This window comes from Papaver somniferum, chromosome 4 (genome assembly GCF_003573695.1).
Source record: "Papaver somniferum cultivar HN1 chromosome 4, ASM357369v1, whole genome shotgun sequence".
Taxonomy (NCBI): domain Eukaryota; kingdom Viridiplantae; phylum Streptophyta; class Magnoliopsida; order Ranunculales; family Papaveraceae; genus Papaver; species Papaver somniferum.
The window spans coordinates 73,140,492-73,168,331 of NC_039361.1; the positions used below are offsets into that span (position 1 = coordinate 73,140,492).

The window sequence follows — 27,840 nt, forward strand, 5'->3', positions numbered from 1 at the left end:
TCTGATTTGGTCTGGTATTTGGTCCGTCTCATGATAGAGGACGCTCTAATTATAAAAATATGCTTCAAATAAATAAATAAATAAATTCAACCATATAAATGGTTTGCTACACATCTCTTGCTTCTTGATTGATTCAGTATTGCTACATTTTAATGATTTTCAGTTTTTGTGGACAATCGATCTTTACTGACAAGTTAGAATGCTTGTTCTGTTGGTATCTTATGCCCAAAGCATAAACATACTGTTGGAACCATATGTCCCGACACATGCAATCAACCGTCCAATGTTAACAAATCTCAACCCCTGTTTGAGTAGTCATCATCTGAATGGGTCATGAAATGCCGTGCAATCGAAATTTTACATTGGGTTTAGAAGGAAGGCCAAGTGGTCTGATCATCATCTAATGATACTGTCAATTATAATTTCTCAATGGAGCTAGGCCAGTATTTTATCGTTCCAGTCTTGGACCACATTTTGTGTTCTACCAATACACATTTAAGGATTATACGTGTAATTCTGTATTAACGTGGTGGGGAACCATTGATTTAACCTAATCAAAAACACAGTATAAGCCCTGGACCATTGATCCCCGCAACCTATTGTTTTGCATTTTGCACTCATTTTCTAAGACCTAATAATAACAAGAACTAGGATTCAATTTTACATTTTTGTTTTCTCATAGCTAGCTGTTGTTGTTGTTCTTTCAACATCGAAATCAGTTAGGTCTATTAAAAGGTCAAATAGATATTAACAGTCCGTTAATATCAATGTAAAGAACATCATCACTTTAGCTTTATACTAATATTGATAATAATTCGAATGTAAAGAACATGATTAATTTACTCTAATTATGCAGAAAAAACAACTGCCGAGTCCAGCTGAGCTCCACTTTGGTTCGGACCAGTCGGTCATCATGCACTCATTAGTCACCGCCACCTGTCTCACCCTCCTCATTGAAACGTTTCTCATGTTTGGTTCCCATATAATCCACTGCTGGTAAAAAATCAAGATTTACTTACCCGCCGTCTCGTATTCCGGTTAAAAATCATAAATTCCAATCCCGAGACATTAGGACCGAGAAAATATAGAGAGAAAACACAAATCTTTTTTTTTTTTTTTTTTTTCTCTCTCTCTATATCCGTGGAAAAGACTTTCGTACTAGCCAAACTCAAAACCGACGAAGTATTAAAACACAGTTTGATTACCGTTTCTATTCTTCTTCTTCGTATAAATACAGAGTTTTGTTTTTATTTTACTTAATCAATTAATTTCATTCCCCGGAAAATCAAACTCTTTGTTTCTCTGTCTCATGGTTGCCACGTAATACTCCCAAGTTGCAGAGTTCTATTATACTTTTCTCATTTTTCTCTTTTCCCAGTCTTTATCACTCCTCTCTCTTCATGTGAAAACAGAAGAAGAAGAAAAAGTAAGCACCAATAATCCCTATTTCTTCTTCTTCTCCTTCTTCTTCTTCTTCCTTACAAGTTCATCATCAACTGACTAAGACAAACAGACAAACCCTAGTTTCTATCCGAATTCAATCTTTTTGATCATTTATCTGGACTGGATTAAGGCTATTGTGTTTGATTAGACTGGATTACGGTGAGATCTATGGTTATTTTGATCGATTTGATATAAGTAATTGTGTTTTGGCAGAGAATTGTTCTGGATCAGGAGAAAGAATTGGCAGCGCCGGTAAATGGCGCTGTTTAGAAGATTGTTTTATCGGAAACCTCCGGATCGCTTATTGGAGATCTCTGAAAGAGTCTATGGTAAATCTTTTTATCCTGTTTTTCTTAGTTTTAGCTTAATGTTAATTTGGGAAATGTTAGCTTAATTGTTGCTCAATTGTCAGGTTCAAGTGTTTCTCTGTTATATCGGTGAGCTTGTGAATGTAATTTGTGAGAATTGAGTGTTTGAAATGTATAGTTTAGTTCAATTAGGCTGGTTTTCTTCGTTTGAAGTATGTTAGATTAAATAATTTAGGACTCTCATAAAATTAATTGTTGCTTCTGGTAACGTTGCCACTAAACTATGTTAGCTCAATTGCTAGTCAACTGTGTGTTTCAGCTGTTAGTTTTTTACTGTTTGCAATCTAGTTGTTTAAGTTAGGGTTTAAAGCTAAGGGGACTTCATTAGAGAAAGAGTGAAAGATTTAGTACCTGAGTTTCAATGTAGTGATATGTATATTGCAGCAATGCTAGTTAAATCACTGAGAGCTGTATGAGTTTTTTTGTTTGACCTGCATGAATCATAATTGAAGATATGGTCCTTAGATTTCAAACTGATGCTTCTCTTCTCATTTAGATACGTTTGAGTACAATGTAGTAATTCTTCTATATAAGTTTGTTATTTTTCTACATTATCTAAATGTGGTTATTTGTCTGGGGCAGTGTTCGATTGTTGCTTCTCTACTGATGTCATGGAAGAGGATAACTATAAGAAGTACATGGATGGTATCGTGGCCCAACTTCAGGACCACTTTCCAGATGCCTCTTTCATGGTATTTAATTTTAGGGAGGGAGAAAGGAGAAGCCAAATTTCTGATATATTGTCCGAGTATGATATGACGGTTATGGATTATCCTCGGCAATATGAAGGGTGTCCTCTGTTACCGCTCGAGATGATTCACCATTTCCTGAGATCAAGTGAGAGTTGGCTGTCATTAGAAGGTCAACAGAATGTTTTGCTGATGCATTGTGAAAGAGGAGGATGGCCCGTGCTTGCTTTCATGCTTGCTGGTCTCCTTCTATATAGGAAACAGTATACAGGGGAGCAGAAAACTCTTGAGATGGTATATAAGCAAGCTCCTAAGGAACTCCTGCATCTCATGTCTCCTTTAAACCCACAACCTTCCCAACTGAGATATCTACAGTACATCTCTAGGAGAAATCTTGACTCAGATTGGCCTCCAGCTGATACATCTTTGGCCTTGGATAGCCTTACCCTCGGAGGACTTCCAATAGTTAATGGTGAAAGGAGTTGCAGGCCTATAGTTCGTGTTTATGGCCAAGATCCATCTACTGCAGCTAGCAGAAGTTCTAAAGTTCTATTTTCAACTCCGAAGACAAAGAAGCGTGTTCGTCACTACAAACAGGTAATGCTGACTTACACATTTAAAGCCTGGAAGATGAATCTGCTTGCAATTTAATAAGGATTTGGGTGCTGATTAGAACTTAACTGCAGGCAGAAAGTACGCCCTTGAAGCTAGATATTCATTGCCGTGTTCAAGGTGATGTAGTTCTTGAATGCATCCATTTGGATGAGGATATGGTACGCGAGGAAATGATGTTCAGGCTTATGTTTAACACGTCGTTCGTTCGGTCAAATGTTTTGCTGCTCAACCAGGAGGATATCGACATTTTGTGGGATGCAAAGGAACAGTTTCCTAGAGACTTTAAAGTAGAGGTATGTGATGCTTTTTCTTTCATCTGTTCTCATTTCCCGAAATGACGGGTGTTGAATGTCCATTCATTTTTTGAACAGGTACGCTTTTTGGACCCTGATATTGTTGGGTCTACCACTGGCATAGAAGTGGCAAGTGGAGACGAGGATGAGACTGAAGGTGGAGCAGAGGAGTTTTTTGAGGTGGAGGAGATTTTCAGCAATGCTGATGGGCATGATGGAAAGAGCGATTCTGATATCCATACATATCAAGATGACATGTTGGATAATGAAACTTACATACAAGATGAGAATACAAGGGATGATGTTGATGATCTATATGCTAAAGTAAGCAAATTGGATGATGGAAACAACAAGCATAACAGAAAAGATATTGTAGACCTTCATCCATTTCAAGACAGCACACTGGGTAATGGAAATCATGTAAAAAATCAGAAGGCTGTTTTTGATCTCCACAAAGTTCGGGACAGCAAACTGGATGGTGAAAACTGCAAAAAGGATATAAAGGAGGATTTTGGTTGGGAGATTGTTAAACATACCAAATCAGATGATGTAAATAGCATTGATATTCCCAGGGTTAAAGATGGTATTGCCAATGATGGGGATATGAAACTGGGAATCGAGATATCAGTAGCTGATATGCGCCGCCAATTAGAAGCCAAGGCAGTAACTGATGTGCAGGACGCGGGCCACCTCTCAACCCAGAATAAAGAATGGGTGGCTCCACAAGAAAAGCTGGATATGGGTTTACTTACCCAGAGGTTTGAGAAATTACTGCCTATTACACCAAGAGAACAACCAACTCCAAATGCAAAGCCAGCGTCGGACCTTGTAGCTGTTGAACAAGATGAATATCGGGATTCTTTATCCTTGAGTAAAGAATCCGAGGCTCCACAAGAAAAGTTGGACATGGGTTTACTTACACAGAGGTTTGAGAAATTACTACCTCTAGCACCAGGAGAACAACCAACTCCAAATGCGAAACCAGCCCCAGAACCTGTTGCAGTTAAACGAGATGAATATCAGGATTCTTTGAGGAAAGAATCCGAGTCTCCGCAAGAAAAGCTGGACATGGGTTTACTTAGACAGAAGTTTGAGAAATTACTGCCTCCAGCACCAGGAGAACAACCAACTCCGAATGCGAAACCAGCCCCAGAACCTGTTGCAGTTGAACGAGATGAATATCAGGATTCTTTGAGTAAACAATCCGAGTCTCCACAAGAACAGTTGGCCATGGCTGTACTTGCGCAGAAGTTTGAGAAACTACTGTCTCCAGCTCCACTAGAACAACCATCTCCATATGCAAAGCCTGCCTTAGATCCTGTCGCAGTTGAACACGATGAATCTCACGATTCTGTGAGTACATTACTAAAACCCAAGACTGTGTCACGCTGGATTACTCCAAAAAAGAGTTCATATATGGATGCCATTCAGGCCCGGCCTCCTTCAAGATATAATAGCGCTCCAGCTGCTCTAGTCATTACCGGTCTTTCACCAAATTATGCTGGTGAGACTCCATCTCCTTTTCAACTAACTGACGAGTCTGATGGGGCTGATTTGGTCACACCTGAAACTTTAAAGAATGCAGGGGAAGTAGCAGTACCTCGTTCCACATTTGCATCACCACCTCCTCCCCCAATGCCACCACTATCTACTCCTATACGGGCAACTAGTGCTCCACCGCCACCACCACCACCACCAGTTTGCACTCGCACTCCCCAACAGGCTTACTTTTCTCCACCCCCTCCTCCCCCTCCTCCCCCTTTGCCACATCAATCAATGCATTCTGCCACAACATCTGGAGGTTTATTTTCTTCTCCACCACCACCCCCACCACCCCCCCCCCCCTCCTCCCTGGTACGTAGTTCTTTGCATGGAGTGCCACCTCCTGCACCGCCGCCTCCTCCATCTCGTGGGCATAGAGGGTCCTTTTCCTACACTTGAAGCAGCGGTTCCATCACCCACTTCCCCTTCTATAGGAGTTTCTCCACCCCCTCCACCCCCACCTCCCCCTCCACCTTTAAGCATGCAAAGAGCCCCACCTCCACCTCCTATTAGCCAGCAGAGTTACCCACCTCCTCTGTTTAGCATGCATGGGGCACCACCACCGCCTCCGCCACCACCTCCCTTCCTTGTGCATAGGCCTCCACCTCCTCCTATAAGCGTGCAAAGGGCACCACCTCCTCCACCACCACCACCTCCTTTTAGCCAGCAAAGATCCCCACCTCCTTTTAACATGCATGGGGCCCCACCTCCTCCACCACCACCACCACCACCTCCTCTGCTGAGCAGGCATGGGGCCCCTCCTCCACCTCCTCCTCCTATGCGTGGAGCACCACCTCCTCCGCCTATGCATGACGCCCCTCCTCCCCCACCTCCACCTCCTCCTATGCGTGGAGCCCCACCTCCACCACCTCCTCCGCCTATGTATGGCGCCCCCCCCCCCCCCACCTCCACCCCCAATGTCTGGAGGCCCACCTGCACCACCGCCTCCTCCTATGCGTGGCGGCCCACCTGCACCTCCTCCTCCTCCTATGCGCGGCGGCCCACCTGCACCACCACCTCCTCCTATGCGTGGAGGCCCACCCCCACCGCCTCCAGCTCCTGGAGCCCCACCACCACCTCCGATGCGTGGAGGACCGCCTCCGCCACCACCTCCGATGCGTGGAGGACCACCTCCCCCCCCTCCTCCTGGATTGCGCCCACCAGGTCCTCCTCCCCCACCTGGTGCACCTAGACCTCCAGGTGGTCCTCCACCTCCGCCCTCTGGTCCTAGGCCTCCAGGTGGCCCTCCACCTCCACCTGGTTCTGCTTTGGGAAGAGGGCGTGGACTACCACGAGGACAATTGCCTGGTACCACTGGATTAGCAGCTCGACGATCATCACTGAAGCCATTGCACTGGACCAAGTTTACGAGAGTGATCCAAGGAAGCTTATGGGCAGAACTTCAAAGATCTGAAGAACCTCAGAGGTATCATTTCATTTTTTGTTAATACTATATACCCTTCGATTTTTGATGCAAGTGATATGACAGTGCATTCCCAGTAGCTACTAGGCATGGCTATTCAAATCCCTTTTTGGGTTCACAATCGCCACTCATTCAGAATTCGATTTTGAAGATCAAAATAAGAAACTATTACTAATAGTTTTACGGCTAGTTCTTGTTGATCCTGTTTCATCATTATTACCGTTGGAATTCGTATCCTGTTTTCTGGTTTTTAAATGTTTTTTTGGTGATATCATATTCATCATTAATGTTCTTATGAATGCTAGTGTGTCAGAATTCGACGTATCAGAACTTGAAAGTCTTTTTTCTACGGCTCCAAGTATGGCTAGCTCAGGAGGAAAATCTGATGATAGGCGCAAGTCCCTTGGAGCTAAACCGGACAAGGTTCACCTGGTAAATGAAAATTATTTTTTTGTGTCTCTTCAACTATTACTTTGCTCAAGTAGTTGGTCTAGGGAGCTCATCTCACTTGGTTGGAATCTTCAACTAGTCACCTTTATTCTTTTAGTATTGTTGATTACTTGCAAACAACTTTCATTTTCTTAAAAGAAATTTGGTGTTAGATTGTTAAGGTCTCCGTTTGGTTATGGAGTTGTTTCTTTCGAAATTATATTATTTGGATTGTTAAGGTTTCCATGTCACTTGGTTGGACTCATAACGTATTATTGTGAAATTATATTACAAGCATACCTTTTTCGGAATATTTATTTTAACAACTATCTTTGTTACCATTGTTCCATGTAGATTGATCTAAGGAGGGCGAACAACACCGAAATCATGCTCACGAAAGTTAAAATGCCACTTCCTGATATGGTGGTAAGTTAACTCTTGTTCAAGTTACAATTATTGGCTTACGAAGTCAGGGTCATATTATCTTCTTTTAGTGGCTTATTATGGATAGAAGAAATTTAAAAGACCAAAATTAGTTGGGCCAATCACCAATACAAGGGAACTTCCCCTTCGTCTTAAACAAAAGAGTGGCAAGTAAAGCGGTTAAGGTGACCAGGAAGCATAATATGGAGCTCGTCCAGTCCTCCTGCCTATTTTCCATAAATGCACGAACGTAAAATTAATTAATTAAATTGCGCACCTCATTTATGCCTCCTACTACTACAATGAATATCAGTTTTGCTTCTTTTCCTGGTCACTTATATGTCTGACACATCACAGGCTGCAGCACTAGCAATGGACGAATCAGTTTTAGATGTTGATCAGGTTGAAAATCTCATAAAGTTCTGTCCGACAAAAGAGGAAATGGAACAACTTAAGGTGGACTTTTTTAATCCATAGCAAGTACTTAAGACAGGTGTTGTTTCTTATATATGCTTCTGTGCATATTGTTTTACTAATTGCAATTTGTATCTTTGTTTCTTTAGAATTATGGTGGTGACAAAGAACAACTGGGGAAATGCGAACAGGTTTGTACTGTACTACTGTGCTTCTTGGCTATATTGATGGTTTGCTTTATGGATATGATGCTTAAATTTTACCTTTGGACAACAAACACCAAACTCTCATGACATAAGACCGGTTAATATATTTGTCCAACTGATGCCTGTGGCCAAATATGGCCATACCAAAAGATTTGTTAACTTGCTGTTTGACCTCTAAGGTAAAGAAAAATGGTCAGAGAAAGATAAGTTTATAGACTTAACAATTTAAAGTGGAAGTAGGGTGCTGCTCATTATTTAGTCTGAGTATACGAATGCTAAAACTGGTTCAACAGAAAGCCTTTGGTATGTTCTGTAAAGGTGGAAAAGCTATGTATTAATTTGCCTCGCTAATGTCATTTTTGTATCATAGAGTTGGGGTGAAAATTTATTATGCATAACTGCTACAACATATATTTTCTGGTAAAATTTGATCTACTTTCAATTCGATTTTCCATTTATTGTGCATGAATTTCTTGTTGTTCATAGTACCTTCCGCACCTGCTTCCTTGTTCCTTGTTTTTTACGTTTGGGTGACATTAGTAACACAAGATGTTTCATGTTCATTGATAACTAATAGTTCTTTCTGGAGCTGATGAAAGTTCCACGCATGGAGTCTAAACTGAGAGTTTTCTCCTTCAAGATTCAGTTCATTGCTCAGGTTAGTGATCCTCTTGATTGTATTTCTTAGTTATGAAAGTAGTTAATAATCTGTCTAAGCATGATAATCTTTTATGACATCTTTTACAGATTTCAGATTTTAGAAAGAGTCTCGGCACTGTGAATTCTGCTTGTGAAGAGGTAATTTTAGTATTTTACACACCGTATTAATATATTACTTCTTGAACTCTTCAAAGTGAGCTTACTTTGATACAATGAATGAATAGGTTCGGAATTCCTTCAAATTGAAAGAAATCATGAAGCGAGTTCTTTACTTGGGGAATACATTAAACCAAGGAACCGCTAGGGGTAAATATTCTGTTTATTTCGCTTATTTTTTCTGGATATGTTTTTCTTTGAACCACTAATGGGATTCAATACGTACAGGCTCCGCCATCGGATTCAAATTGGATAGTCTCCTAAAACTTAGTGATACCCGTGCATCTAACAGTAAGATGACACTGATGCACTATCTTTGTAAGGTATGCTTGTTACTCTATTGTTCTTTCTCCTGTTATTGAATTGAACTTCAATGCTTTTGATAATATGTTATTTATATTAAAGTCAATTGGGGGTCTATCATGTACATCTGTTTTAATCGAACACCTCAAACTAAAAAGACCGTAAAGAGTGAAATCCCTTCAGTCCTACAATTTTTAATACCATCTACCTCGAAATGGTTACCAAAAGCTGTACAAGAATTTATCTTCAAAAATAAGAAAAAAATAGAAGAAAAAGGAGGGGGACCTAGGTGGCACCTCCAGGAGAAACCATTAATAACCTCATGTTTGTATCATGCCGAGTTTTTGTTGTTGCTAAGGAGATGCGGAGGATAATCAAGCAGATGATTGCGGTTTCAATAAATTAGCTAGAACTTTGTTGTGATCAGTTTTAGAAAGAATGTTAAGAGATTGATGCGAATGAGATGAGTACAGGGGAGAACATCTTGATATTGAAGTTAGAGAAAAAAATCCTGGAATTCTGTAATTGAACTGCAGTTTAACAGTTTTATGTATAAAATTAAAAATGTTATTACAAGTCTCTCAATTGTTAGTTGCTCTCCTGGGTGTAGGATACCTAGAGGTGGTTCGCGTTCATGAATACTGTTGTGATATTTCAGCGATGACATGTTTGTTCAGATGGGAAAATGATACGATCACGAAGTGGTGCATTATCTGATATTGCATTGTTGTGTAGTTTAAGAGCTGTTCTTAAAACCAACATTTTGAGCTTCCTGTTACATGTATTTTAGTTTATTTGCCGTTGACTAATTGGCCTCTACCCCAGTTAGTAACCTTACAACCTTCTCATTCTACAAGAGTTTGAAACTCAATTGTTTCTTTTAGCGCAGCCCTTCCCAATGGTGACACGTTATACTGACACCTAGTTAGTTGTTTGCTGCTTGTAAGGCTTTCTTGCAAGTCTTTAGCTGCTGCTCCATTTGGTTAGCGATTGTTTGTTCGTTTGTTAAACCTCCATCTAAAACATTAATTCCTTCTATTCTTAATCTTGATTTTCTCTGGCATCAGGTGCTTGCTGCTAAGTCACCGGGACTCCTAGATTTTCACAGTGACCTTGTTAGCCTTGAAGCAGCATCAAAGGTTTTCATCCTTTATCTTCTTAATTCGTGGTCAGTGTGAAAGATTGCATATTGTAAGACCAGGAAGTTTTTTCCATGCAGATACAATTAAAGTCCTTAGCAGAAGAAATGCAGGCCATTATTAAAGGATTGGAAAAGGTTAGGCAGGAGTTAGATGCATCTGCAAATGATGGCCCTGTATCAGAAGTTTTTCACAAGGTATTCTGAACTTCTGTATCCCTTCAAGTGATTTGACTTCTTCTTGTTATTATTTGGCTATCCAAATGTTTTACAATTAATTGCAGTGTAAGCTAAATGCTGCATATGCACAGGTAATGATGCATGTTGTCAAGCAAACTACTGTATATGAACATGTGATATCCAACCTGTTTCAACTTTCAATATCCCAGCTCAGGACAAGGAAACTACTGTACTAGGTCATATACTAGTACATCTGGGTGTCAAAGTAGGAGATTTTTCTAAATGAAGAATACTCGACTCCGTTTTATGAAGCCTCCTAAGAAACCATGTTACATACATGGGACTGCGGGAGACGATTCAAGGGCCATATTCACACTTCACATTAACTGATTAATCTGTCACACTAGAGTTCGATTTTGTTTGCCCTTTGTAGATATTTTAACTGCTTTTGTTACTGTTTTGGTCTTCAATACCACTCGTTCTGTTGACTGATCGATTTTACACCCTACTTCCTGACTCCTTTTCTTGTTAGACATTGACGGGATTCATTGGCTTTGCTGAAGCAGAAGTAGCATCATTAACATCATTTTATTCTGTAGTGGTACGCATCGCTTTGTCCTCTAATGTCCTTAAGATATGATCATCAGGTTGAGCTGTTCTGGTTATTTTAATTTTTTCCCCATTTTGTTTGTTGTTTACCAGGGCCGGAATGCTGATGCACTTGTTGTTTATTTCGGCGAAGATCCTGCAAAATGCCCATTTGAACAAGGTGATTTTTAGCTTAATTTACGTTATCGCTGGTGCTTTATCTCCCCATTTGCTGATTTCTTTACTGAAACTATCAGTGACCGCAACTCTCTTAAACTTCATGCGAATGTTTCGAAAAGCACACGAGGAAAACTGCAAGCAAGCTGAACTTGAGAGGAAGAAGGCCCAGAAAGCCCAGAAAGAGGCTGACACGGAGAAGGCAAAGAGTGCGAATCCGCCTAAGAGAGTTAAAAGATAATTTAGACATCAAAATGGAGCCTAGAGTTCACACGGCAGAGCAACTGTTGACACTGTCCGTGAGGCTAACACAGCTTTAGGAAGGGCGTCAAGCCACCTTTTTCCGGGAATCTCATAATTGTAAGTGTTCTACTAATTTGTTGTGTACTATTACTGGTCTTCTCTGTTTCCTCTTATAGACTATCACAATGAATGCGGTTGACTTCAATTTTGACACTTATTGTTGGCAGGTAATTTTTGTGAGCCAATTCGGGATCCCCTTGGATTGTACAGCAAATGTGGATCGTATCTTCTAACCGTGTAAAAAGTTCTAACTTCTAACATTCTACAGTAGATTTTTTTATGTAGTATATCTTATTCCTCTCCATTATAAATGAAATTCAAGGTTTAGGTATAGGGACTAATAAAAATGCTTCTTGTATAGAAAATTTTGAGGTATGTAATAGAGATAGAAAATAGAAAAAAAAATGAAATTGTTAATATTTCCATTTGAATCTCATTTCTGTGAAGGTTGAAGGTCACTTTTGCTCTACTACTGAATAGTAAGTGTATTTGCTAATGAAGCTTCATATCGGTCTTAAATAATGTCTCAAGGTCAGATCTGGGTATCCATTGAACGGAGCAATGTTACTTTCTAATGGTTGCCAACTGATTATGGAGAATTGTGTGAGCTTTGGAGACTAAACCCCAATGTATAATCCAAATCGATAAAAGAATAGACCAAAGAATAAAGAAAAAGAACATCCCCAGAATGAAGACAAATTATGGAAGAAAAAGAAAACCATCTTAAATGAAAAGGATCTCACAAGTCCAGGCAAATTTTCTACGCTGTGTTACGCTTTCAATACATTTTTTGTATGGGCTAAATTTATAGACATTGAAATAAGAGCACAAAGTGACAACTTTATGTACCTGATTTGTGACCTAACTCCACAAAATTTTAACCTTTTGACCGGTTGGGTAAAAAAGAGTTTTAAATGGAGTTGTTAGTTTACTTAAAAGACTCAGGTCTCAAGGTAAAAGACAGTCATACTTGCTGACTAATTGAAGATTCTTAAAACAAATGGATGATTCAATATAGTCCATAGATCTAACCAAAAAGAAAAGAAAAAGAAAATCCAGAAAGTTTCACACAGTAAACAAGACAATTTATGTTACTAGCGGGAACTAATAATCTTTAGCCATCAGTACAGTAGTACTGGGTTTGTAATAAATTGAAACAAGCTTCGTAAAGCCAAAACCAGAAGTACTATAATTTCAGTCACTGACTAATCCCTTTCTCTTCTCTTCTGTAGTTAGAAAAACAAAGTTCACAACAAACAAGAAAACCCCATTTCTCTCTCTCTCTCTGTCTCCTCTCTATCTAATGGATGGGGTGGGAGGGAAAAACCAGACAAAAGGGTCTTCATCTATCTACTGTTTTCACTCTGTAAACACCAGCACTAAATCTTTCTTCAACATATCTTCTTTTTCTCACTCATTTCTTGTTTTTTCTACTCACTGAGAATGGTTAAGTACTACTTTTAGAGAGAAGAAGAGAGGAAACCCAAGTCTTGCATACCTATTTTTGCATTTTGTGAGTTTTTATCTGTAACATTTAAGGAAAATGAGGAAACATGGTTGGCAATTGCCTTACCATCCTCTTCAGGTAATGAAAACAAAAAATGCTTCTTTTTCTTTTTTGGTTTTTACTTTGATTTTGTGTTAAGCTCATCATCTTCTTTTGTCATGAAGGTGGTTGCTGTAGCTGTATTTCTAGCACTTGGGTTTGCTTTTTATGTCTTCTTTGTTCCATTTGCTGGAAACAAAGTGGTTCAGTTTGTTCTTTTATGTCTCTATACTCCCCTTGTAAGTTCCCATTTCCCTATTTTCTTTATTTCTGTTTAGCTTCAAGCATTTTTTGGGTTTTTGTAACTCAGATCTCTCTGACCTTCTCTTAGTTGAGGTTTTATTTTTTTTAAACCCTACCACTTACCAGGAAGTATGTTTTGATTATCCTTATATAAACTCTGGCTTTGTTTTTGTTTCTTCAAAGCTTTGAGTTCCTAATTTTTGTTGTCATTTACTTTAGTTTTATTAGAATCGATGTCATCATTCAGGTTCCACTAAGTTCTGCGCTGTTGAGGTTTAAGCTCATTCACATCTGTAATCTAGGTCCTCATTGTCAATTTTGTTCAACTGAGAGTGATGGACTGCCAAGCCACCCACATGTTTGCAGAATCTTGTTTCAGTAGCTTGATTCACATAGATGCCTAATGTAGAATAAAAAATAAATGTTTGTCATGGTAATGTTAATGTTTTTTATTTAGTATCGATAATAAGTTATATATGGAATTTGGATGATTGAACTAGTTTGTTCTTGGTAAGTATGCAGCATGTTGAGTAGCTAAGCTAAGCTCATTGATATTCAGTAACATCTGCAAGTGACTTCATTTGTCAGATTACATGCATGTTCTGCCTATACATATGGTGTGCAGCGGCTGACCCTGCTGACCCTGGTGCCTTCAAGTCCAAAAAATATCTAGGAAATGCCGGCAGAATCAAACATACCCCGGTCAAGGAGTCTACTCATGGAGCAGATTCAATTTCCTCGAGGAATAATACAACTGCACGAGAGAAACATTCAGATGAACTGTCTGTGGGAAGAGACACTCTTGAGGAGAACAGTATTGAAAATGATGCAGATAGACTTTTGGACCGTCCATCATGTTGTATGTTTTTACTGGGATCCTGTACAGCTCTTCTCTGCAATAATTCAAGGGGACATGGAGAATCAGCAAATCAACATATGAGTGAAGATGGCATGTTCTACTGCAGTTTGTGTAAAGTAGAGGTATGACTATTAGGTGGTAAAATGTCGCACCAGCTAAAGATATTATCTTCTTTGCTTAAGTTCTATGTATGTTGGTGAAATAGCTTTTATCAGGCATCAGCATAGGCCTTATCTATGGATTGTTCTAAAAGGATAGATGTAATGTGGGTGTATTTTGATTTGGTAGAAATTTTGTGCAGGTTTTCAAGTACAGCAAGCATTGTAGAGTTTGTGATAAGTGTGTCAACCACTTCGATCATCACTGCAGGGTATATAGATTCTTCGTCTTAGTGGGGTTTTTAGTTATGCGTCCCTATGCAATCATCTGATATCTTCATCTTCCTTGGTTTTGTAGTGGATCAACAATTGTATAGGCAAAAGGAACTACCGTCAGTTTTTCACCCTCATGCTTTTGGCCCTAATCCTGGTAAGAAAACCTCTGCTTCAATAGTATCTCCAATTTGATCGAACAATGTAATCCCTTTTCCCTGTGGCCTGTTGGATTCCTCGGCTCATTTAGATAGTCTCCATTCAAAAACGATGTCGAATTTATTACCAGCAACCCCCCCCCCCCCCAGTGAAATCCCTTTTCCCTGTTGGCCTGTAGGACCCTAGGACAAGCTCTAACTCCCCTTACTGAACATGAAGTACATATAATATCCAATAGTGCAACTTAGATGGAGAGTAAGCAGTTTACTTTCATGTCCCTTTTCATTTTGGTTGACTATTGACAGGTATATACATGGCTTGTGCACCTTGGGCTTGAGATTGCAGCTTATCATACAATGGTTGACTGGAATACTTGTAATGATCTGGGCGTTTATTGAGAGGAAGCGATTCACTCGGGAGATCACCACCAAGCTTGGAAGCAGTTTCTCTTTGACACCCTTCTCTATTGTAGTGGTAAGTGAGCATGGCTGCTCTTATTATTTTTATTTCCAATTCAAGTATTATATAAGTGTTAGCAATATTAAAAAAAAAAAAACTTATGTCTATCCGAAATCGCTAGCTTGAATGGCTTAACAAAAAGGATCTAAGTTTTCAGCATCAGATTTATTCCTCTCTCTAATTGGTCTTGATTCACATGTTTACAGGCATCTTGCACTATTTTGGCAATGGTTGCTACTCTACCCCTTGCTCAGCTTTTCTCCTTTCATGTTCTCCTCGTAAAGAAGGTCAGTTGCAGAAAATAAGTGTTCCAATCCTTTAGATTCTTGGCATTGATTTTTGGTAGTGGAGTGCCTTTAGACATGTGCCAATAAAGATAACAACAATACTTCATCTAGTATCGATGCTGTGAATTACAACCAGCTCCTTATATGAGTTTTATATGTCCCAGGGAATTGGCACATATGATTACATTGTAGCCTTGAGGGAGCAGGAACAACAAGGGGTAGAAGAAGGTCAGCAGAGTCCTCAAATGTCCCTTGCAAGTTCACGCACTGGGTTAAGCAGTGGAAGCTCCTTCAATACTTTCCAACGTAATGCTTGGTGTACTCCTCCTCGTTTGTTTCTCGAGGATCAGGTATAGAACCATTACGCTCATCTGACTTTTTAAGTTGGTTTCCAATATGTAATAAAGAACCAGGATTATCTTGTTAACAATTGAGGGCACATATTAGTCTAAAAATACACCATTTACGCCACAATCACCACTGCCAATGAGACACGATACAACTGCATGACTACAATTTGCACCATGGCTTATCATCCACCCATGAAACTACCAAACAATCTGTTTTGTAGTTACCTGCAAAAGTAAATGTTTGTAATTGGATATACCTATTTATATGCTCCTATTTATTTTGGCAAGTGATGCTATTTTGTTTTGCCTCCAGTTCGCTGTAGTTCCTTCGGACCCCAGCATGTTTGTGGGTTCATCAGGAAGGAGGATGGTACACGAAGACCCAGTACCTAAAAAGAATCCTGGAGCTGTAAAAATCAGTCCATGGACATTATCTCGTTTGGATGCGCAAGAAGTCTCGAAGGCTGCTGCTCAAGCAAGAAAGAAGTCCAAAATCCTGCAGCCTGTAGCACGAAGGGAAGTAGGAAGAGAAAATGGCTTGGTCAGCAGCCAGATGGATCAGATGGAGCACTGTAGTAGTAAACGGGTTCGTCTGCCAGCGGAACTCCCTCTTGGAACCATAGCAAAGGTATCCACAAAAGCTGCCGAAAGCAAACTTAATGCGCTTTTCCTGGAAACTTCTACTACTTTGGCACCTCTGCAACTTGAAGCACGGAGCGCTTTTCACACAAGTCATCCCATGTCAGCAGCTTCGACTTCCATCGTAGCCTCTTCTTCTCAGCTTTTGCATTCTAGACAACTATGGGGTTCAGGTAGATAGATCATTGTAAGAAGCGAAAGGGACGGAAATATCGTCAGAATCCGGGTTAGGACCACTATGACTACATTTCCTGTTTGAGTTCCAGTGTCTGTTTTCTTGTTAAAAATCACTTAACTGCATTTTCTTGTTTTCTTTATCTTTAGTTAGACTGACATGAAGCGACTCTACCACGAAACCATGATGTTTTGTTTATCTTTAGTAATGTAAATTTTTGAATGAAGTTTCTGAGTTCCAATCTCACAGCTCATTGCTTCACTTCTTACAGTATATATGCTCAATCTTTTTCTTTTCTTTTTACCATTTCTCCAGATACAGAGTTGAAAATTTTGACTTCCCTAATACATTATCTCTAAAGCTATCAAATTTACAATATAGAATAATAAATCACAGATTGAATAATGCAGAAGTGGGGCAAATGTGGCCTCCTTTTTCTTCCTCTTCCTATCCAGCTCTTCTTTGAGCTGATTGATGGATCTCATTTAGAATAATTTGAAAGATGTTTTATCATTCTCAGAGCACCTTGTGCCCTGAAACCGTCTTGGAGAAGCGAAGATTCCCATCATAGTTCATGGGAGGTAGTCTAAATTCTTTGCACAAGTGAAGGCACCACCCTCCTCATCTTCCTCCGGTAGAAGCTGAACCAGGTAATAGTACTTATCTACTGTTTCCATTCGAGACTTGCAGCTATTGAAGAATTCCCAGGATGTAATTGTGTCAAGGAGGATGAGGATGGAATACAAGTAAGCTATCACTAATCCTTCAAGAGCCATTAAAGAAGTGAACTCTCCTGAACTAAGAAAAAGGCTGACCACTCTGTACTGAAACAAAGCTTCAATTGCAGCTAAACCCAAATTGAAAGGAAGAGCCAACAAAAGAGCAGTTGAATGCCTTCCCCTCATCAAAATAGAAGCTTTAAGAAAAGCTAAATACCCACTGCAATTCTCCATGCCAGACACTATTGAAGCTACGTTGCAGGTGATAATAGTGTTTGCAAGGATAACTGAATAGACAACAGCTCCAACTGCAGAGAAGAAGAGAAGATAGTTTGTGGAGGTATAACCAAAAGCGTCAATCACATTGAAGGTGAGAAATAACAAAGCTAATGCAGAAGCATTGGCTGCGAAAATCATAAATGAATTGCAGAGATGGGTTATTAAGAGAGGGTAACAAAGAGAGAAAATAGAAGAGGAGGTAGGTGGAAGAGACGATGTGTTCTGACGATGAAGAGCTCTAATTATGGATGATTTTGCAAGGAGAAGAAATGAAAGAGTGAAGGGTAGAGTGAATATCGAAGAACAAATTGTCTGAGAGAGTTTAAGATTGAGAATTGAGAAAAACTGCAACGACTCCGGGAACCCGGCCGCATAAAAGATGGCCTGAAACCGAGTGTAAAGGGTTGGAAGAAGGAACAAAGATGAAGGAATGATGGCTTGAGAGATGAGAACAGCGACGGAAACGGGAAATATGAGTAGAGATGTAGTGGAAGTGAAGTATTGATAGTTTTTCAAGTATGTGTGGATTGATCTTCTCATAATCTTACTTGTTCTCTCCATTGGAACTGATGCCATTTCTTCCATTGCTGCTTATCACGACAAATGAAGAGCTAAGTCAGATATATAGAGAAAAAGAGAGACTAAAAAGTGTTTATATATATATATGGAATGAGTTTGGAAAGATTCAAAATTCTGTCACTCAGACTAATTCACATAATGTTTTTTTTTTCTTAATAATGGGTTAGTTAGTTCTAAGTGCAATAACTTAGTTTGGTGATTTTGGTGTAGTTAAGAAGATGAATTATAAAGTTTGAGAGTTAAACTAACACAACCGCAAAAAGAGACTGGTGAAGTTGTTTAGACTTTTTCTTGTTTAGTAAAATCAAAACTCAATAAAAATTTGGACCAAGTAGTATAAAGGGTTTTTGCTTGCCTCTTTATTATGGCATCTCAATGAATAGTGAAAAACTATAATTTTGATGTCCTCCTCACTTTTTGTATTAGTATTTGTTTGTTTGATTTAGTGTCCATTTGCAAACATGTGCAACCTTTTTTTGTTCCACACATGACCAAAAGTTGGATAATTTTTTTTTGGCTGTGATCTATTCCTTGAATCTTTGGGGACCCTCTCTCTTGTTGATCATTTTGATTAAACTTTGATATTACTCAACAAGTCAATATCAAAGAGCCAATAATCTCAAGAGTTGTTATATTCCTCCTAGGGGTTGGTTGTTGGTACTTAGCTTCCAATTGAATTATCATCTAAAAAAAAGCCTAGATGTGAGCATGAGCAAAAGAGTATGAATCATAAGCAATTACTCTTCCTCTTTCTCTTTGACACTCATGGATGTATATCTTGTTTATTAAGACAACTATATGATCTTTAGGTATTATTCAAGTAATCCCTGATTAGTTTGGTATACCACCCTCTTTCTCTTCTTTTCCTCTCTCTCTTAAACAGCTCAATGACGCAATCACATGCTTGGGTCACCTACTAGGCTACTACCATTGCTTGGGTGTCAAATTTTTGGTTCTTCTGGTGTTCCAACCTCTCGGAGGATGGTTCTCATCTTGTCTCGCATGTGTGAGGTAGGGATTTCGAATCTCCTAGCCGCACTTAAAGTGTCGAATGGGATGATAATCCCCTCTTCCTATCTGAGGAGTGGACAGTAAACCAACCGGAGGGTACTAAAAACTAAAAAGCAACGGGTTACAATCCAAATCGGCTCTTGTCCTCTCATGCAATTTTCATGTCACATATTTAGTGATAATGAATTTTGTCCTCCAAAAATTTACAATGAAATTCAAAATTTGGGGAACTGATGAAAGCGAGTAAGTGGCAAACCTGGTTCTAACTAATTTCCTATATGTGATGTCTGGATTGCTAACGTTACACCTAATTAAGGGTTGACACATGATGGTGATGCCCAAACTCACAATCCACATTGTCCTCATCGCCTTAACTATCAGTGGTTAAGGCAGGTTACAATTTTCTTGTTCTCGGTTATATTCATATTTACTTGTTCTTTTCTCGATAAAATAAATTTGAAATTGTCATTCGTGGCTGTTGTTTTTCTTGCTTAACCAGATTATTTAAAAAATACTTAATAATTAAGGAGTATGTATGGCTGCTGAGAGCATGTCCAACGGCGGGCGTAAAAGAATCCTATTTATACATGTTGTAAATATAAGACCACATAGGTAATATCCTTGATAAAAATTATTTCCTATAATATAGGAATTAAATCTTGAAAAAAATGATCTCCTATAATATTATGTTATGAAATCTTAACCATTTGATTTTATTTTAAATAATTATTAAAAAAATTAATGAAAATTATGACATGGATGTGAATCCGAAGGCATATGCAGTACTGCATTTAATTCCTCCTAGTTGGGTCCAAAATCCTATGTGTCATGAAAAAAATAATATTTTTACCCTCTATTAGAAATGCTCGAAGGGTTGGTCACATACTTCAGCTTTGTGCGTGGAAACAATTATACTTGAAGTTATAGTTTTATCATATCATCATTCTATGTTTGATATATTCTACTTGAAGTTGTAGTTTTATCATATCATCATTCTATGTATGACGTATTCTAGTAAATAGGAAGCCATTATTACTAGTTTATAAAAGAAAAAAAAAATACAACATTATAAAAGTAAAGCGATAATGTGTATCAAAAAATAAAATAACAGAATATCGGTTACAAACAAGTTTTTTTACTAGATAATCTAAATTTTGAGCAGAAAAAGAAACTACATTAATATTGTTAAATTAACACTATTTTATATTTTCAATAGCAAATTAAGTACAAATTGGTTAGAATATAATTTTGCACACATGTATTTTTTCATTACAGTAAAAGATTTATTCTCTTCGTGGAAAATAAAAGGTTGAACTAAGAAAATTTTCTTTTTGATTTATCTCTCGAGTTAAATAGCTCATTTATTTATTTTTAGTATCCAACTCATACAAACCATCATTTATTTATGTCAGATGCGACTCGGTTGTTAATATAGTGAATATACTTTGTCATTTCTGATTAAAAATCGCGCGCGGTGCAACAACATTACAACCAAACATTGTGAAATACAACCATCATTTTACAACCAAACTACATTTAGTTAGTCGAAACATCACCCTTTCCCACGTACCAAAACTTAAGCCTACCTTGAATCTAGGGGTGTACAGAATGTCCGAAAGCCTGCGGCTTGCCATGTACCGCCCGGGTCTGAAGGAGTCTATGGGCGCCCGACAGCCTGTCATGGGTTGGCCCGGCCTGCCCGATAATTGTAAGTGGGCGGATCCGTGTTTTTGTTCAAATATTGGAGTCCAGCCTGTTAGTCTGCCCGGTAGCCTGTTTAGTCACCCGGCCTGCCTAGCTGCCGATAGCCTGAAATAAAGTTTTCTGTTAGGGTGATGTATTTCTCAAGAACTTAAATTTCATATTTGGACAATTTATTAGGGTTAAAGAAAATTTTGAATTACATTTCACAGTAGTAAATATGAATTGCTTGAATTATCATTTGAACGAGTTACAGATATACTATCATTCATCAAGCCAAAAAAACAAACCTATATACTTTAAAATTTTGAATTATTTTTTGGGATCGAGACCTGCCCGGCCCGACCTGGCCTGTATTGTTTCATGGGTATGGACGGGCCATGGACATTAAAATTTTGTTATTGTCCGGCCTGGCCTGTTAAACTTAACGGGTATTAAGGACTACAAGCCCGCCCGACCCGACCTGTGCTATAATCGGACTTGAAATGGCCTGCCCGGCCCGATGTACACCCCTACTTGAATCTAGACTAGTATTATAAAAGGACTCCTCATTTTCAAACAATACCACATTTAGAAAGTCTGACAGGGGACTCAAGTTAGCATTTGAAAGGATTCATGGATACCAAATACACACCATACCATGCTATGTCTCCTTCCTGTCAGTGTTTAGGGCTCGAGAACCCAACTCAACAAAAAATAAAGTTAATTTATGCTTCAAGCTAGTCATGAAGTGGCTTCCTCCATCTAACTTGAAAAAATGCTGGACTTTATCTGTACTGGTAGAAATCGATTAACCGTTCTTCGCCTTTGGATTTTGGGAGAAAAGTTGTTGAAGCAGAACCTCGCGGTAGATGTCTCAGTGACGTCAACTCAAGGTATATTCTAGGGGACTTCTACTTTACACCCGCATACCCCTAGGTAGATATGCACCAAATATTACTCACAAACGTTTCTCAGTCTCACATGGATGAGGCATAAGGAAATTACCGATTACCTTCCATCATGATTCATACCTAAGATAAAATCCATTCGCATCAATCCAATATGTCTAGACAAAGTCAAATGGAATCACTCCACCAAAAAAGGCTGTTTGACCGAATAAGTCTATGACTTTCTTTCGAACCCGTCAAATATTACTGGCAAAAGTGTAAACTGCATGAACATATGGGAACTCCTGGTCATGCCTCGTATCTCCTTGTCCTTATGCAAATTAACATTCTCATCCCTTCTCACTTTAGCAAGGTTATCTTCCTTCTCCACCTGGACTGATACGTCTTGCAGAATTTGCAACACAAAATCTTTAAAAACAAAACAACATATGTTCATAAAGTGGGAATTTGCGAAGGTCATATGGTTTTCATTTTCTCTTATGAGTATCTCCCAATTTTAGCACATCATGATTTGCAATGGCTTAAGATAAGAACCTACCATGTCAACATATAATTGTTGCTACCAGTGCACTATCCCATATGGAAATATCGTTCTTCAGTCCATTTTGATCACTTCACACCCCAAAATCCTCTCAACTTGTCCAATGAATAAAATTTACTATAAAAACCTTACCATCCTATAGAGGAAGTACCATGGTGAGGTGTTAGAGCATCGTCGATCAAAATCACAGGTTATGCTATGTAAAACTTGTTGTAAATTTTAGTTGATCAAAACTATATATTGATTTATATTCTAGTAAAGTCAGTTTCGGACTAGGAATAAAGCATGGTAGTTGATTATCGGAATTCACACAAAAAGATTCTTAGCGAGTGGAAGTCAGAGTAAGTTAGCAGAGTAACTGACCTTGAAAATTGAAGGGTGAAGAACAAACGGAGATATGTACGAGGATTTCATCAACAAAGTTATGTGAAGACTGACTATCCTGTTTACCCAACTATCTACATTCTATCTACTGAGACAATGTCATATGAATTTAGTATTATGATGAAAATTACAAAAAAAGAAATTTCTAGTTTAAGCTAGTACTTGATAATTCTCAAAATATAAATTCAAGCGATGAAAGTTCTAAAGGACTTATCATATAATAGGTTGAGGATAATTTATTATTTAATAATTTATTAAAGAAGTTCCTAGAAGACATCAAGTTACATTTATGTTCATGAACTGATTGGCCAGTACGCGAAGTTTGAGTTTATTGAAAGTATAAGGAATAAATATCTAATTAATACATGTACATGAACTGTTTTGGTCAGTTTTTGTACTGGTTGCTTTTGAGATGTTTACGGACCCTTTTGAATCCTCTAGTACACGAACCGATTTGGTTAGTACGCGAACTGGTTGTTTTTAAGTGGCTCATGGATATTTTGTATTAAAGTACACAAATCGATTTGGACAGTTGCGGAAATTATACATATAAAAAGTTCATGAACTTCGAGAAAATAATTTGTTCACAAACTGATTTTGTCATTCAGGGTCATTGAACTTCATTATGGTTTGATGGTTCGCGTAAAACTTAAGCATCGTTATTGGGCTAACCTTTTGGTGCACAAGCTAATACCGAAAAATACGCAGGTGTATATTTTTCTTGTGACTCAAGGAAAATTTCTCACATGCTTACATGAATTCATATACATTATTGAGATATTGAGCTTACTTTGTATTAAAGTAATTCGTAAACATGGAAACTAGTTCACAATTCAGCTTCGATTGTAAGCTAGCTAGACCTCTTCATCATTATAAATAGAGGACGATGCATATTATAATCTCAATCCTGTCGCTTTTATGTCCTCATTGTGGCTAGAGTCGTCCTCTAAGGGTCTAGGTTTCCTGGAAATTGTATTAGGTTACAACTTTTGAAGTCTTCACTAAAGGATTCGTGAAGCCCGGTCAGGCTATCTTTTACATGATAGTTTTTGATATCCAGAATCTTAAATTCTTGTCTGTTCTATGGTCCATATGAAAGTAAGTTGGTGTTTATAGCGGTTTAATACAATATGGTGATCAAGATGGATGAGATCCTCGTTAACAAAATTTCTGGTGTCTTGTGTTATTTCTTTCCTCGTTATATTGTTTATGTGACATTCCCTACCTTTTTCTCGGGTTTAAGTGAACCCGTGCAAATTTTGCTCTTGGAGTGCCTAAAATTCTAATTCGTAATTCCTTTGACACTATTTGATTGTCCTTTAATTAAAAATCCTGACCATACTCCCACCAGGTAGTTCTTTTCACCAAATCATCCAACAAAGATATCAGAAGAGCAACATCATACCTAACTTTTCTAAGTTGCAGCCCGTTCTTGTTCTTGAGAATGTCATCTAAGATTAGAATAACAGTCTTAGAAGACAACCTATCACTCATCTCATTGATTTCCTTATCCTCAAACTGTGTAAGAGAATGAAGTTTTCCAATAACCTTCTCCCTAAACCTCCTCTGGAAATTAAGAAATCCACCCGCAACCTCATATTCATCTGCTGATTTTACTTTCTAAGGATTTATTATATGATTCTTTCCGTTACTAAAGGCTCCCCTATATATAATTATAGATGAGACCTGGTTCAGACTTTTTCTCTTACAGAAAATAGGAAAGGATAGAGGTGAGGGAGCTGTGAGAGAAGCTCTAAATGTCAGGTGCGGATTTTTTTGAATTACAAAAGGGCAAGTGAAAGGCAAGAGTGGTGAAATTTACAGACTTGGATATGCTTTTAGACTCAGATATACATGTGTTGCTCTAAATTCGACTAATATCACATTGGATATACTCGCTGGGGGAGAAGTCATGGTTAGATTAATATTACTCAGACTTGTGAAGTTTAAACTATTACTCAAATTTGTGACCTTATTGTTTTATCTAAGTATTTTAATTATTTAAGATAAATAAAAATCTTTGTAAACATTTTTTTCCATAATTAAATGACGAAAATAAATACATAAGTAAATTACTCTATATAAGAATATCATTAGGACCACACAATAAACTTTGAATTAGCATGTTTGTTTAAAAAAAACACATGTAAACGTAATTATAGTAGAAATTAGTTAAATTAATCTGTGATAAATTAATAACTTCACTAAAATAATAGTTTTCCAGTCCCTATTTTGGGTTAGTGTGCCCCACTAAATTTATAAGATAATAAAATTTTAGTTTTCCAATAGAGCTCAACTAATACATAAATTAATAAGCATTGTAATAGCACTACATTATGGTGCCTAATTAAAATTGGAATCCAAAGTTATTTGTTTTTTGTTCACATTTATAAAACATTATACTTCATCTTTAATTTTTTTCTAATCCCTTGAAAAGTTCTAGAGTGATTTTGGTGTATTGGTGTTCTTATTGTTTTAATTTGAACATCAAAGTATATATATATATACACATAATATGCAATATATTAGTTATATTATGCCAAACTTAGAATAATATATCTAGATATTTACTGTTATAGGAAAATGATCTATACTTATTTTTCAAATTTAAATTTAAATTCGGTATGTATTGATATATTAATAACTTGATAATTTATCGATAAATTAATACTTCGTCAACTTAATAGAATTTAGTAGTTCTAAGACTATTATTTTATCGAAGTTCAATTGTATGATGGACAAATATTTATCTAGAAATGTTTACAGCATTCAAATAATTTCTTCTTCTTTTATTAATTAAGTGTGTAAATATATAAACTGTCCTTATCAAATTTCCGAGTCCTGTCACACAGATTATATAACTGTGTATAGAAACCCATCTCTTTTCTTTCTTTCCTTTTTCTTTTCCATTCCATTGCTTTCTTCACTTCTCTTACCTTTCCTTGACTTATCCTTTTGCTTATTCCAAGCATACAAATTTTAAATCCCTTTAACCCAAACTCGCCGCAACCCATCTTTTTCTCCCAAGCTTTCACATTCTATACATAATATGTGGCTATTGCTAGGGATTTCGTCATAACATCTTGCAATTAAGTTTAATATTTTTTTCTCTGTTACACTCCTGTTATACTCTTTTTAAGTCTTTAGTCAAGTAAACCGAGTATCTTCCCTCAATTTGTCATTTCCGAAGGATCATACGGATTATGTTGGTAACCAAAATTAATTATATGTATTTTACTATGATGTCAAATTTATATATAGGTAAAACAGTTCAGACGGGACCAATTTTTTTTTCTTATTTATTCCAATATAGAATTTATTCTTACCTACAAAATAATTGTCAGGTACCTATGGGGATGAGCTATAGTTGGCAGGTTCCTACGGGGAAAAGCTTAAGCTGATAACTGTAGGGTTCCTAAGAGGATGAGATGCTAACTATCAGATCCTTAAAGGAATGATCCATGGCTAATAAATGTTGAGTCCCTACGGGGATGAACTATATATGACTGGGGGACCCCACGGGAATGAGCTATAACTTGTGGGTCCCTACAAGGATATACTAAATGATGGGTCCCTAAGGTGATGAGCCATAGCTAATATCCTTCGGGTCCTAACTGGATGAGAATATGATACTTACTCGAATCCATAAACATTTGCTTGGTAAAAATCGAGTCAGGACCAATTTGAAAGTTCAGTTTCTCGAGTGGCGTATCGGGAATTATTCAGATCTTACTAAGTGGGTCGAATCCGGTTCGTCATAGCTTATCTTTATAATTAAATATCACAAGTTGTACGTTAATCAACCTAAACATTTTTTTTTTAGCTCAAACTGCATAAAACCTACAAAACTTGTTCTTGTGAATTTGTGTCTTAAAATATAGATTACTAAACTTGTTATTGCTAGAATCTTGTTTGTTTAAATTCAGATACATACTAGGTTACTAGGTGTCATCTCTTTTTCATAAGGAAAAATTTACCTCAAACCTCTAAAATATATGGAAATAGTTTCGGTGTCAAAGAAACCTACTATGAAGTCCGGGTTCTTTACACTTGGTTGGATTCTAAATATCTGCCTAACTAATGTTGGATGGATATTGAATTTGCGACCGATATATTTTACAAGATATAAAATTAATTAATAAAGGTTGTAGACTAATTTTGGTGAGATCCTCAGTATCAGATAGGGGAATTTTTCCTCATAGGGAAACCACACATTTCTCTTTCATTTCCTAACCATAGGGTTTTTTCTTATAAAACTACCACTCTATTAATAAATTTTCGTCAGTCACTGGCCTATGCCCAATGAAGACTATGATAAATTTTTTCGACACTGCATATTGGTGGTTCCCCAAGAAAATATAATGGGTTATGCTATCATACTCTATGAATCCTCTGTAGTGACAAATCAATACATATAAACAGTATCAATACTAGCAATATGCTCACTTTACGAGTAATAACACTATGCATCTCCCTTAACTGGTTAAGGAAACAACCGTTGGGAAAATATTACTGGAAAATACTGGTATACCCATTGGAAGGGAACATAAGTGTTAGAGCACAGCTCGGTTGAACTCGCATGCGTTTCTATCTCAAGTCTTGATTTCTAGTCTACTTATAGATGTCTCGGACTAGGACATAGATTGTGTAGTTGAGCCTTAGACTTCACGACATCCATCATTTGAATACGAAGAACTACTAAGGAGAGCTTGTGGAATTTCATCAACAAAAGGTATGTGGAGACTGAAACTCATCTATCACTTGGAAAGTATATTTCTACTATATATCCTATATTGATACATAAGTCGTATTACAATATAGTTTTCTATTATACACATTTGAGATTTCGAGCTAACTTTATCTTGCTTACATATTTCTCGGTATATGTGTTGGAAAGCTTTCGCTTAGACCAAGTTCATCTTATATTCTTGACGCAAGTCAAAAGATGATCATGTGAAAATTTCGGAGCAACATCTTACATGGTTTGTGTGATACAATCATTTGGTGTAGACTTGGAATGTTTCGTTATGATTATTTCAATAACTTGAAATTGCTTTGATGCTAATAGTGTGTGAAAACGTCTATTGTCATCCTCTAAGAAAGTTTCAACGATTGAAATAAGAGTTTAGAAAACTTAACCATTAGTGGATATGACATGTTGTGTACTCTTGCACATATGTAATCCATGTCCGGGAACCATAGTATGCATACCCGTACGCGTACCTGTTGGCTTGAGAAATCCAGGAACCTAAGTATGCGTACCCGTTCGCGTACTAGCATAAGGTTCATGTCCGAATA

General features: G+C 37.7%; 2 protein-coding genes and 1 pseudogene across 2 annotated transcripts; 2 read left to right on the forward strand and 1 right to left on the reverse strand.

The window, feature by feature from the left end:
- The first annotated feature begins 1,187 nt into the window (after window positions 1-1,187).
- LOC113272685 lies at window positions 1,188-11,869 on the forward strand (annotated as a pseudogene).
- A 678-nt stretch (window positions 11,870-12,547) lies between these two features.
- Window positions 12,548-16,482, forward strand: LOC113275889 (probable protein S-acyltransferase 22). Its single transcript, XM_026525460.1, has 9 exons — window positions 12,548-12,935; window positions 13,022-13,135; window positions 13,728-14,120; window positions 14,300-14,368; window positions 14,455-14,526; window positions 14,874-15,002; window positions 15,194-15,274; window positions 15,439-15,624; window positions 15,938-16,482. The coding sequence occupies exons 1-9, from the start codon at window positions 12,894-12,896 to the stop codon at window positions 16,442-16,444; spliced, it is 1,593 nt and encodes a 530-aa protein (XP_026381245.1). The 5' UTR covers window positions 12,548-12,893; the 3' UTR covers window positions 16,445-16,482.
- Window positions 16,483-17,010: 528 nt separating this feature from the next.
- On the reverse strand, window positions 17,011-18,021 carry LOC113272686. Its single transcript, XM_026522490.1, has one exon. The coding sequence runs from the start codon at window positions 18,019-18,021 to the stop codon at window positions 17,011-17,013; it is 1,011 nt and encodes a 336-aa protein (XP_026378275.1).
- Window positions 18,022-27,840: the final 9,819 nt, after the last annotated feature.